The 12,762-nt window shown below is 37.5% G+C and overlaps 1 protein-coding gene, 1 long non-coding RNA gene and 1 pseudogene across 2 annotated transcripts; all 3 read left to right on the top strand.

The window, feature by feature from the left end:
• The first annotated feature begins 942 nt into the window (after positions 1–942).
• On the top strand, positions 943–9,807 carry LOC143546525 (disease resistance protein RUN1-like). The gene is made up of 3 exons (XM_077038181.1): positions 943–1,450; positions 8,416–9,382; positions 9,802–9,807. Exons 1-3 carry the CDS (start codon positions 1,425–1,427, stop codon positions 9,805–9,807), a joined length of 999 nt encoding a protein of 332 aa, XP_076894296.1. The 5' UTR covers positions 943–1,424.
• On the top strand, positions 975–1,409 carry LOC143546526 (toll/interleukin-1 receptor-like protein pseudogene; annotated as a pseudogene).
• Positions 9,808–9,809: 2 nt separating the features above from the next.
• Positions 9,810–11,324, top strand: LOC143546514 (uncharacterized). The gene is made up of 3 exons (XR_013137600.1): positions 9,810–10,511; positions 10,603–11,175; positions 11,279–11,324. It is a non-coding gene; the product is annotated as an uncharacterized LOC143546514 (long non-coding RNA).
• The last annotated feature ends 1,438 nt before the right edge of the window (positions 11,325–12,762 follow it).

The following is a 12,762-nucleotide window of genomic DNA, read 5'->3' as shown; positions in this document are numbered from 1 at the left end:
CATGTTTTCTCTTGAAACAATTAACATTCAAATATCAATTTATGAGGAGTAGTATATAATAAAAACTAGCTCAAAAGCAACTTATGGGGAGTAGTATATAATAAAAACTAGCTCAAATGCTACTTAAAAGTGAAGAAAATAGTTATAGTATTTATATATAACTAGCTTTTCAACCCGTGTATTACACGGGATTTATCAAACGATAAAAATAAAAAAGGTCTTTTATTTCAATTGTGATTCTCAAAATAATTATAAATTAATTTAATGAAGACTTAAAGGAAAAACAAATGGGTTAACGAAAATTACTAAAATAGCATGGTTTTGGTAACGTCGGTGTGGATTTGCAAGAAATATAAAAAATGTGCTAAAGTTGCGTAGTTGGTCAAACTTTATGTATGAAAATGACACCATGTTATAAAATCCACACTATGTTATAACCCATTTGACAAAATGATTTTGATCTATGATCCATGGATAGATAGAATGAATGAGATGGGAGATTAGAAATTAGGAGAAATGTAGGCTTGAGACCTAAGATTCAACATTTTCTTTTATTAGTAATGTAAGATAAGATAGAAGAAAAATTTGTTGATCATATCATTGTGCAACAAACAAATATTTAGATTTAAGAGTGTGATTAAAGGGTGTGTGGGTAATAACGAACGGAACTTATTATGTATTTTTACGTCCTATCAACTACATTTTGGCATTTATTTTTATACTATTGTAACTGAAAAAAGTTTATTTATTCTTTTTATAATAAAACTAAAATGCATGAATAAAATGAATGGCAGTTAATGATTCCAAGTCAACGGAGACCTAAAAGTCAATGAATGGTAGGTGCGCGTACATGAAAATTTCCATCAGCAGCTTTATTGTTTTTATTAGACTTCTTGGTAATTTTATTAATAATTAAAAGGCCAGGGCTATTCAGCTATTCACATCACAACTTCAGTTTTGTAGATCGAATTTTAATGGCATCCAGTTCTTCCTCTGTTGTTATGGCTTCTTCTTCTTTTGAAGCTTGCATCTATGATGTCTTTCTAAGCTTTAGAGGCGAAGATACTCGTCACTCGTTTACGGATCATCTATACCATAGATTAAAGCTAGCAGGAATTCATACTTTTAGAGATGATGAAGAAGTCACCAGAGGTGAAGAACTGAAACCTGGATTTGAGAGAGCAATCAAAGCATCTAAGGCTTCAATAGTTGTGTTGTCACGTAATTATGCAACTTCCACATGGTGCCTTGATGAGCTTGTGCTCGTCCTGAAGCAAAGGAGGGAGTGCAATCATTTTGTTCTACCTGTTTTCTATCACGTTGAGCCCACAGATGTTAGGAATCAAAAAGGAAGTTTCGCTGTAGAAGTCAAACCTTCTTCTAGGTGGACATGTGAGAATGTGTACTAGTGGAAGAAAGCTCTTATGGAGGTTGGCTTCACTCTTTCCGGGTATGTTGTTGTGTGTATTCTTCTAATTTGATCATCATTTACTTGAATTCTAGTTAAATTTGCTACTATTAATGTTAATTGCAAAGACTCAATTCATTGATTTTTTTTGTTTAAAAAAACTGCCAATGATTATTTAAGAGGCATAAAGGGATGGGTTTTGGCCGCTTTGTGCCTGCCTGGAGGGAACCAACCAGGACTAGTAAATGGGTTGGGTCAGGCCGGTTCGGTCACCGGTTAAAACGGGTTAGAGTCAACGGGCTAGAGTCCAAGTGTGTTAGCATCGAAAGGGATCAACTTAGAAAGGGTTAATTTAGTTAATTTTAGGGTAAAATGGGTTGGGGCAGAACAAGTTTGGGTAGGAATGGTTTTCAGGTGAAAACGAATTTTTTCTTTAAATTACTACACCTTAAGCTTTGCTTTTGGTTTTCAGTACCAGCTACATGGGTTCAGGCATCAGTTACACGTGCTTAATGTCGCATTTCGGTGCCTATAACGTGCAAGCCGGAACTGGTTACGCGCTTAATGTTGTTTTGCGCACGTCCGTGCATCGGTCACGTGCATACCGACACTAATTATGTTTCCAATGTCAGGTTGCGCACTTGCAGATACTGATTACGCGTTCGATTTCGGGTTACACGCGTACGGACACCCTTCACACGTCCGATGCAGCGTTATGTGCATACTGGGTCCAGTTTACGCGCATACTCACATTGGTTATGCATCCGATTCGGGGTTACGTGCGTACCGGCTTTGGTTACATGTTCAATGTTGGCTTGTGCGAGTATCAACATTGGTTACACGCCCGATGCCGTGTTACACGCGTACCGGTGCTAATCGTGGTTGTCGAGTTGCTTGTGTACTCGCATCAATTACACTGTTACGCATCTGATGCCGCGTCATTAGATTAGTTGCGTACCTGCATAGGTTATGTTGGTGATCAAGAGCTAATTAGTGAGACCAAAAGAATAGAATAAGAACAAGTAATATAAAGAAAGCTTTCAATCATTTATTTCTTAATCGAAAGAGTACATAAACTGGAAAACAAAGATGGCTTATATAGCTAAAACCCTAACGTTAACAAACTGGAAATCAGGAAAGAAACAAACAATAAGCATAACTAGGTCAATAACAAACTTATTGACAACGTTATGATTTATTGAATTTCAAATAACTTCACTAGATCTGGCCCATGCACTCCATCAGCCCATTAACTAACTTGTTTATCCCTTTTGTGAATTATCATCAACACTCCCCCTTAATTCACAATCCATAACACCTAACTTGAATCTGAGGTGAACAAATTTTTCTTGAGAAAGAGCCTTTGTTAACACATCTGCCAATTGATCATGAGTGTCACAATACTCCAGTTTCACTTGCTCCTGATCAACCATGTCCCTAATGAAATAAAATCTTAACTCAATATGCTTAGACCTGTTATGAAACACAGGATTCTTTGATAGACAAATTGCTGATTTACTGTCACAAAAAATGGTTGTTGCCTTGTCTTGTTTCCAGCCCAAATCAGCCAGCACCCTTCTAATCCAAATTTCTTGACAAGTAGCACTTGTGGCAGCCACATATTCTGCTTCTGTGCTTGATAAAGCAACTGTATGTTGTTTCTTTGAACTCCAAGTAATAGCTGCACTTCCAAGAAAGAACACTTGTGCTGAGACACTTTTCCTGTCATCCAAACATCCAGCCCAATCACTATCAGTGTATCCTGTGAGGGTCACTACTTGTTTATTCTTCTCAGATCTTTCAAACCACAGCCCATGGTTGTTAGTTCCTGCAAGATACCTCATAATTCGTTTGACATCACCTAGATGCAGTTTTGAGGGTGCCTGCATAAACCTTGAGACATAGCTCACAGCAAAACCAATATCTGGTCTAGAATGTGTGAGATACATGAGGGCTCACACCATAATTCCGTAATTAGTAGCATTAACCTTTTGAGCTCCATCTTCCACTTCTAACTTTTCGTTTGTGTTCATTGGAGTGCTTTCAATCTTCTCATTCATCATATCATACTTCTTTAGCAGCTCTTCGGTATACTTAGCTTGAGACACAAAAATTCCTTCAATAGTTTGAGTGACTTCTAATCCAAGGAAATAGCTTAGAAGCCCAAGGTTAGTCATCTCAAAGCTTGCCATCATACCCTGCTTGAACTCATTAGCCAAACTGTCACATGAACTGGTATAGATAATGTCATCTACATAAATACAAACATAGATAACTTCATCAGCACTAGTTTTTTTTATGTAAAGTGTAGGTTCATTGTCGCTTCTTCTATAACCATTCATGCAAAAATAAGAATCAATCTTTGCATACCAAGCTCTTGGTGCCTGCTTAAGGCCATAAAGAGCTTTGTACAATACATACACATAATCTTCCTTTCCCTTTGCCTTGTACCCTTCAGGTTGTTCAACAAAAATCTCCTTTTTAAGTTCACCATTCAAAAACGCAGATTTTACATCTAGTTGGTACACAGCCCAACCTAATAAGGCAGCAATAGATAACACTATACGAATTGTTTCAAACCTGGAAACTGGTGCAAATGTCTCCGAAAAATCGATACCTTCCTTCTGTGAATACCCTTTAGCTACTAACCTTGCTTTGTACTTAATTACTTCACCCTTTGGATTCAGCTTAGTCTTGTACAACCATTTAACTCATACTATGTTCTTGTTGTGAGGAGGTTTAACTAGCTGCCAAGTTTTGTTGTGATTAATGGCTTCAAGTTCTTCTTTCATTGCTTCTTTCCATTCAGCCCTTTTGCTAGCTTCATCATAAGTTTGTGGGTCTGTAGTAGAAAGACCAAACTGACAGGAGTGTAAAACATCTTCTAGATTTCTTACTTTCAATGGGGATGTTCTTGAATCAGTAGGAGCAATCTGGGAATTTACATCAGTTGGGGTGACATATGAAGTGGAGGTATTCATTCTTCCACTTTGTTCAGTAGTTTCATGCCTGTGTTGAGCTTGAGAACCAACAGGAAATATATTAGTATAATACATAGAATTAAATGAATCGTCACCTGGTGTTAGTTCTTCAGAATCATCGTCAACCAACTGATAGGACTCCCCAATAGTTTTGCCTTTCCAGTCCCATTTTCATTTTCAACAAACTCAACATCTTTCATTGTCTGAATCTTCCTTGTAACTGGATCATAAAGCCTATATCCTTTGGTTTGATTTGAGTAACCAATAAAGATACATTTTTCTGATCTTTGATCCAACTTCCTTCTAAGTTGAGATGGAACTAGACCATAAGCAATACAACCAAAGACCCTCATGCTACTTACCACAGGTTTTCTCCCCATCCATACTTCAAAAGGAGTTTGATTTACAAGAGGTTTAGTAGGGGACATGTTAAGGATACGCACTGCCGTGGCTGCAGCCTCTGCCCAAAAATAATTAGGCAGGTGCTTAGCCTTCAACATGCTTCTGGTAAGGTCCAGAACAGTTCTATTATGCCTTTCTGACACACCATTTTGTTCTGGTGTGTAAGGGGCTGTTAACTCTCTTTTTATACCATTCTGCTCACAATAAGAGTTAAACGCATTTGATGTGTATTCCCCACCCCTATCAGTTCTTAATACTTTGATACTATGCCCACTTTGCTTTTCAACAAAAACTTTAAAAACTTTAAACTTTGTAAAAGCTTCAGATTTGTTTTCAATGAAGTAAATCCAACACATCCTTGAATAGTCATCAACAAACAAGATAAAGTATCTACTTCCACCCAAACTTGGAATTTGCATGGGTCCACACACATCAGAATGAACAAGTTCTAATTTGTGTGAAGCCCTCCAAGTATTAATGTGAAAGGATTCTTTACTTTGTTTTCCCAACACACAACCTTCACAGAATTCAAAACCTTTAATAGATGGTAAACCATGAACCATACCTTTGTCATGTAACATTTGCAGCCCTCTGTAGTGAATGTGCCCATAATGATTATGCGACAGCATTGACATGTTGTCTTCTGCTGTGACTTTAGTGTAAGGCTTGGTCTTTGTAGCATCAAATAAGAACATATTGTTTGGTGCAAGCATCACTCTAATCATCTCAGGCTGTGATTCTTTGTGGACTATAGAACAAGCACCATCATCAAAGTGTAAGGCAAAGTCCCTTCTCATCAACTGACCAACACTCAAAAGATTATATTCCAACTTAGGTGCATAATAAACATCACTAAGAATGTAAAAATCACCATCAGTTGTGTTGATCTTTATATCACCAACCCTTACCTTCAACAACCACCTGTTTCTTATCTCCCAAATTTATATTAACCTTGAATGTTTCATCAAGTTTAGTGAATCCCCCTTTAACTTCTGTCATGTGATTACTACATCCCGAGTCTATGAACCATAAAGCGTTGTTAACATGTGAATAAGTGTTAGCCATTAACATAAATACCTCATCCTGTTGTGGCTCCTCTATGCATGCAAGGAACAACATATTGTCTTCATTACCATTTTGTCTTTCATCTTATTCAGCCACATTTGCATGAGTTTCATCATTGTACCAGCAGTCACGCTTGACATGACCAAACTTATTGCAATGGTAGCATTGAGGACCTCGATTAAAATTAGGAGTTCTTGCTCTCCCACGTCCTCTAATTGTTCCACGGCCTCTCCCCCTAGAACCATTATAACTTCCCTCATCGGGATTTCTTCTAGTATTCTGCATAGTCTGTAATGCTTGCTCATCGGTCTTGACTTCAGTCTTCACCTCAATTGATCGCCCAATCATTCTCTCTTCCTGGGACTGAAGAGATCCCATTAGTTTTACAGGAGTTAGTTTAGCTAGATCATAAGCAACCTCAATTGAGGGCACCACATAATCAAACTTGAATGTGAGACTCCTTAAAACCTTCTCTACTATCTTCTGATCTGTAATTTCTTCACCAAAGGCACGTTGCTGCCCTACTATTGCCATGACACGAGAGAAGTATTCTCCTACCATCTCTCCATCTTTCATTTGAAGATTCTCAAAATCTCTCCTCAAGCCTTGGAGTTTAACAGCTTGAACTTGAGAATCTCCTTGAAACTCCATTTTTAGGGTTTCCCATGACTCTTTAGCACTTGTTGATGAAGCAATGCGAGAGAACAGCTGATTGTGCACCCCTTGCTGAATAAAAACCAAAGCTTTGCCATCCTTCTTCTTAGCTTCTTTATAGGTCAGTGAATTCCTGTTTGTATCGGTGATACCCACTTCAATCATATCCCACAGATCTTTGGACATGAGGATAGTCTTCATACGAATGCTCCAATGTTCATACCCCTCCCCCTTAAAGACTGGAACAAAGGATTGGGATGAACCACCAGACACCTCACTCATGATACAATTGATAAACCAAACCCTACCCAGGAATTGATGTACGACCAATGCTCTGATACCACAATGTTGGTGATCAAGAGCAAATTAGTGAGACCAAAAGAATAGAATAAGAACAAGTAATATAAAGAAAGCTTTCAATCGTTTATTGCTTAATCAAAAGAGTACATAAACTGGAAAACAAAGATGGCTTATATAGCCAAAACCCTAACGTTAACAAACTGGAAATCAGGAAAGAAACAAACAATACGCATAACTAGGTCAATAACAAACTTATTGACAATGTTATGATTTATTGAATTTCAAATAACTTCACTAGATCTGGCCCATGCACTCCATCAGCCCATTAACTAACTTGTTTATCCCTTTTGTGAATTATCATCAACAGGTTACGCATCCAATGCCACGTTACACACATACATGTGCCTGGTAACGCACATACCAACGCCGGTTACGCAACCAGTGTTGGGGCTGTGTGCGTATTATTGTCGGGTTATGAGCGTAGTGGAACCGATTATATGTCCGATGTCGCATTATGCGCATACTGCTGCTGGGTTGTGAGCTCCATATAAACCAACCCCGTCTAACCCCTTTGAGAAACAACATGAACCCATTTTAACTCGTTTCATTATAAAGGGTTGTCTCAATCAACCCATTCTTGACCCGTTTTATGATAAGCACTAGAGTTGGCAATATCAGAATGGGTTTAGGTCAGAATGAGGTTTTTAAAATAGAGGGTTAGGATGGGTATCGGTCTAAGATGGGTAAAGTTAACCCATCTTGACCCAAGTAAAAGTTAAAATACAAAGAGTTTCAGAAACCTCTAAAAAATATTCAAAAAAATTAATAAAACAATAATAACTCAAAATATAAATAAAAAACGCAAAAACTAAAATAGCTAAAATGTTTTTCCCATCGTCCTCGTTTATTAAAAAAACTCGGTTTTGTCTTGGTCCAGGATAGGTTTTTTTTTCCGGTTCGGTTTTGCTTTCTTTCATTTTGGTCGGTTTCGGTATCTATTCGGTTTCAATGTTTTCAGTTTCAATTTCTATTTGGTTTCATGGGTTTTCTTTGAGATACAACTGGATAGAGCTTGTTAAATTTAGTCTATTCTAACCCATAAATAAACCCATTTTAACCCACAACCAAAAGAGACTAGCATTTTTTCACCCATCTTGATGTTTTTTGAAAAATTCTTTTGATCCATTCTGATCCATTACAATTTTAAAAGTTATCCATGTTGACCCAAAACAACCTATTTGGGTTTGTTTTGCCAAAAACACCAACCCACGTTAACCTAAATCATTTTGAAAATGGACCATATCAAGAACCAACAGACTGCCTTCTCTTGCCCCAACTAATGCGTGTTATTCTGTTCTTCTTTTGGACAACCTTGTCCCCAACTGTATTTTGAATACTCATTTATAAGAGAAAGATCAATTTAAGTATCCCCTCCAGTGACACTATGAGTCTATAATGGCTATGATTTACATAATTTAGCTTAATCCTATATCTTTTGGTAATTCTTTTTTTAAACTTGAATTTATATAACAATTTTTCTCCAAAGTATCAAAGAATCTCTAAATGTCAACTCATGAGTTTCTTCATTTTCTTGTGTTCTTGCAGGCATGAAACAAGCATTTTGAAGAAAATTGTTGATACAATTTATAGTAAGTTAGGTCCCAAAGATGTTCATCTTCCTATCAATATTACAGGGATGACCACTCGTTATGAGGAGATCAATTCCTGGTTAGATCAGCCAAATCTTGAGGTTTTAGAAATTTATGGTATGGGTAGAAGTGGGAAGACAACACTAGCCAAATATATATACGATTCAAATCAGAAATCTTTTGAATATGTGAGTTTTATTGAAAACATTGGTAGCCGATCTAAAGGGACCAATGATTTACTTAAACTACAGGAACAACTTCTTAGAGATATATTAGGAGGGAAAAAGAGAAAAATATCTTGTGTTTCTCAAGGTACATGCATGATCGAGGAGGCCTTGCAAATGAAAAGGGCACTCATTGTTCTTGACGATGTTGTCGAACATAGTCAGTTAGATACTTTACTAGGAACTGGGGAGATGACTTCAGAAAGCAAGATTATTATTACCACCCAGGAAAGGTTGGACTTGTCATGTTGGAGGTGTCAAAAGTATGAAATGAAATTACTGAATGAAGAAGAATCATTAGAGCTTTTATGTCGTCATGCATTTAGATCCAAAATTCCCCTGGAAGGATTTGAGGAACTTGTACTACAAGCAGTACAGTATTGTGAAGGAAATCCACTAGCTCTTGAAGTGTTGGGCTCGTCTATGTCTAACACCACTACCATCAACTACTGGAGAAGTCAATTGAATTTATTGGAAAAAGATATCCATTCTGGAATTCAAAGTGTACTCATTAGGAGCTACATGGCATTGCCATATGACACTCAGAAAGAGTTGTTTTTACACATTGCTTGTTTCTTTATTGGCATAGACGTGGACTATGTTGTACAAATATTGGAGCCTGATTACTCAGCAATATCTGGAATACAAACACTGATTAACAGATGTCTACTTTCGGTGCTAAAAAATTATGCTACTTCTGTAACAGGTTATTCAGTTCTTCATCATCATCATCATCATCATCATCATCATCGTACTCAGTATATCCCACCAATAGCAAAGCTATGGTAAGGTCTGAGGAGGGTAAGATGTAGACAGCCTTACCTCTACCCTATAAGGATAGAGAGGCTGCTTTCGGTGAGACCCCGGCTCGATAGTAGTTTTGCATCAAGCCTTGGACATAAGGCACATAGCACTCAATCATCGGGACACCGGCTGATCGGTGCATGTACCCTTGTCTTTCGGTTATCAACGCCACTACATGATGCCTGATTAACCGTCCGTCACTTTTAACGTTATTTTCACGAGATTAGTAAAATAACGTCAAAATTAGTGCAATTTCACTTTTGCCCACCTGAGGGTTCACACATATATACATCATATGTGCGCACCACAAGCAGGGCTAGGGTTATTCAGTTCTTGAGGATTCTAAATCTTAAAGACTCACACAAACTTAGAAAAATCTGCAACATCATCAAGATGCCTAATCTTGAGACTTTAATTCTTTGGAACTGTTATAGTTTTGGTTAATGTATGTGAAAAACTTGGAGATCACTTAAGTCTTACATTATTGAACATGACAGGGTGTAAAAACCTATACAGTTGGGAACATTGAAAACAACTTACTTTTTCCTTCCCATTTTCGTAGCAACGGTTATTCCTCCAAGACTGCCATCTTGAATGTACTAGTTCTTTTCCTTTGCGTTTCGGTGTTCAACCTTATTTGGAATACCTGAATTTAAGCAATAGTCGATTTTATTCCTTGCCTCGCTATGATCATCTTAAAAACCTCCGGGTTCTTGACTTGAGTTTTTGCTCTAGACTCGAAAGTCTTCTATATCTCCCTAGTACACTTGCAGAATTGTATATATATTACTGTGAGGTACTAGAGAGAATAACCTTTGATTCAGGCCAATTCTCTTTGCATGAGTTTGGTTATGAGGGTTGTAATAATTTGTATGAAATTGAAGGCTTTATCAAATTGCAAGAAATAGCTAAACTAGATGAAACTGATTTGGGACACATGAAGTGGCTAAAAGAATATGAAAATCACCAGGTGTGTCTTGCTGGTGACGATGGGCTCACAGTAGGCAGAAGTAGGCTTATCAAGGTTGGTTATTTCTCTTTGAAATACGTCATTAATAAACCATCTGCAAACTAATCTTGTATAATGTTTGATCTCCTTCTTTTGTGTGAAACAGATGTTATATGAATTCGATATAATGAGCACGTCTCCGCCAGGTCTGATGGAACCCATCGTGACACCTGTGTACACATCAAAATCATCTTCTTTGTCTTTTGATGTGCCTTTGTGTCCCAGAAATAAGAGGCTCAATGGACTTAATGTAATGTTCAAGTCTTCAATATCAGGTGATGATATGATATGGTTTTGTAAAATAAGTACAACCAATGGTATTGTAGATTTTATGTACAATCCGAAGGTGTTTGGAAAACCTGAGTTTGGTGAAGTATCTATTTGGGTAAGCTACTGGCCAATTGGATACTCATTGAGCGTTGGAGATGTTGTTAATGTCTCCATTGTTGTTATGAGTGGATTGGAGATACATGAATGTGGGGTAAGCCTGGTGTACTCCGATGAGGAAACTTTGGAAATACCAAGGAATTGGAAGAAGTTATGGGAGATCTGTCCGGGTTTCAACTAAGCACAGGAGCATATTATCTTTGTCGGTGTGATTTCTTTGAGTTAATGGAGGTTGGTAGATTGACTCCCGATTGGTTTAGAATTTTAGTTGGTGATACCATTAATTACACTGGTATGCCCTACGATCTTGTTCAGATAACTCTTTGTGTTTAATCGCATTTAAATCTTAACTGCAAATAAACAAGCTTTCTCATATATTCTCTTTTATGCTACAGAGGTAAGGGGATGGAGAAAGACCGGTCGACCAGAACGGATGAATCCTGTTAGTCCCATTTTGATTTAGTCTTTTGTATTGTAAATATATGTTTTGGGCTTTAGTTGTTAGTATTAAATGTATAGGCCCAAGGGAAATAATGTTGTAAAGCCCATTAGGCATTGGATGTGTTCTACTTCTCATGCATGCTTCCCTATAAATAGGAAGCATGCCATGAGAAGCAAGGAGTTGATTTTGTTCATCAATAGAAAACCTTTTGGCAAAAATTCTATCTCTCTAACCTTCTCTCTTCTCTCGGCTCTCTATCTCTCACTCACCTTTCTTTAACCGAAAATAAACTCAAGATCCGAGACCTCTTGGTTGCTTAGTGTGATTTCCGCTAGCACTAAGTTAGGTTGATCCAAAGACGTTGTTAGATCCACTTGAATAGGGACCTACAATTGGTATCAGAGCTTCGGCTCACTAGTTGAGGGTTTTTGGATCACAACCTTGGGTTTTGATCTTGAGAAGAAAAAAACAAGTGTTCAAGTGCTCTTGACAAGAAAAACTTCAAAAACAACAAAAACAAGAAAAATAGAAAAATACAAAAAGAATTGGGCAAAATCTTCATAAATATGTCTTAGAAAGTGATCTTGGTAAAAAATATCAAGTCTAGATCTAAGAAGTTTGGGGTTAAAAGGTGTTAAAGCTTGGGTTATGGATTCAAAAGGTTGGTCAAAATAGATAAGGAACAATTTCGCTTCTCATGGCTTAAAAGTTTGTGCAACAACCTTTGACCTAGTACGGATAAGTTTAGGTGAAAACATATCCCGAGGAAGATTTCTTTTAGAAAGTTAAAAACTGTTTCTCTTTGCTTAAGGGAATTTCGCTTCGCTTAAGACTCTTTCACTTCGCTTGGATCCTTTCGTTTCACACGTGACTCTTTCGCTTCGGTTAGATCTGTTTCGCTTCGCTTGGATCTGTTTCGCTTTGCTTGAAACTGTTTCGCTTCGCTTGAAGCAGTTGTGTGCGAAAAAGTTGATTGTTTTGAAGATTAAGCTCTATTAAAGGTTTGTAACTGATTAGACCATGGCTAGCACAGATTCAGAGCTGTTGAAGGGTTATTTGTTGTTGGAAAACCAAGTAGGAACCCCTACAAATCCTCCAAAATATATGACCCTAGACAATAACTTTGCAGATTTCAAATGGAGATTTATGAATTATATCTCTTTGACTGAGACTGATTTGTTGAGATGCTTTGAACAAGGTCCCATGTTCCAGTGACTCGCACTGATGCTGGGGAACAACTTAAGGCTCCAGAAAACTATGATCAAGCAGACATGGACCTGTTAGCACAAGATAAAAAGGCCTATCTCATATTGACTGTTTGTCTTTCAAACGAAATCTCTGAAACTCTTCGTGAACACACAAGTGCCAAGGGTCTGTGGGAAGCACTTGTTGAAAAGGTTGAGGGAAATGCCGAAATCAGGGAAAACAAAAAGGCCC

This window comes from Bidens hawaiensis, unplaced genomic scaffold, assembly GCF_021521415.1.
Source record: "Bidens hawaiensis isolate Kalapana, Puna unplaced genomic scaffold, B.hawaiensis_p1.1 tig00014370_1, whole genome shotgun sequence".
NCBI classification, from domain to species: domain Eukaryota; kingdom Viridiplantae; phylum Streptophyta; class Magnoliopsida; order Asterales; family Asteraceae; genus Bidens; species Bidens hawaiensis.
This window is presented reverse-complemented; position numbering and strand designations above follow the sequence as displayed.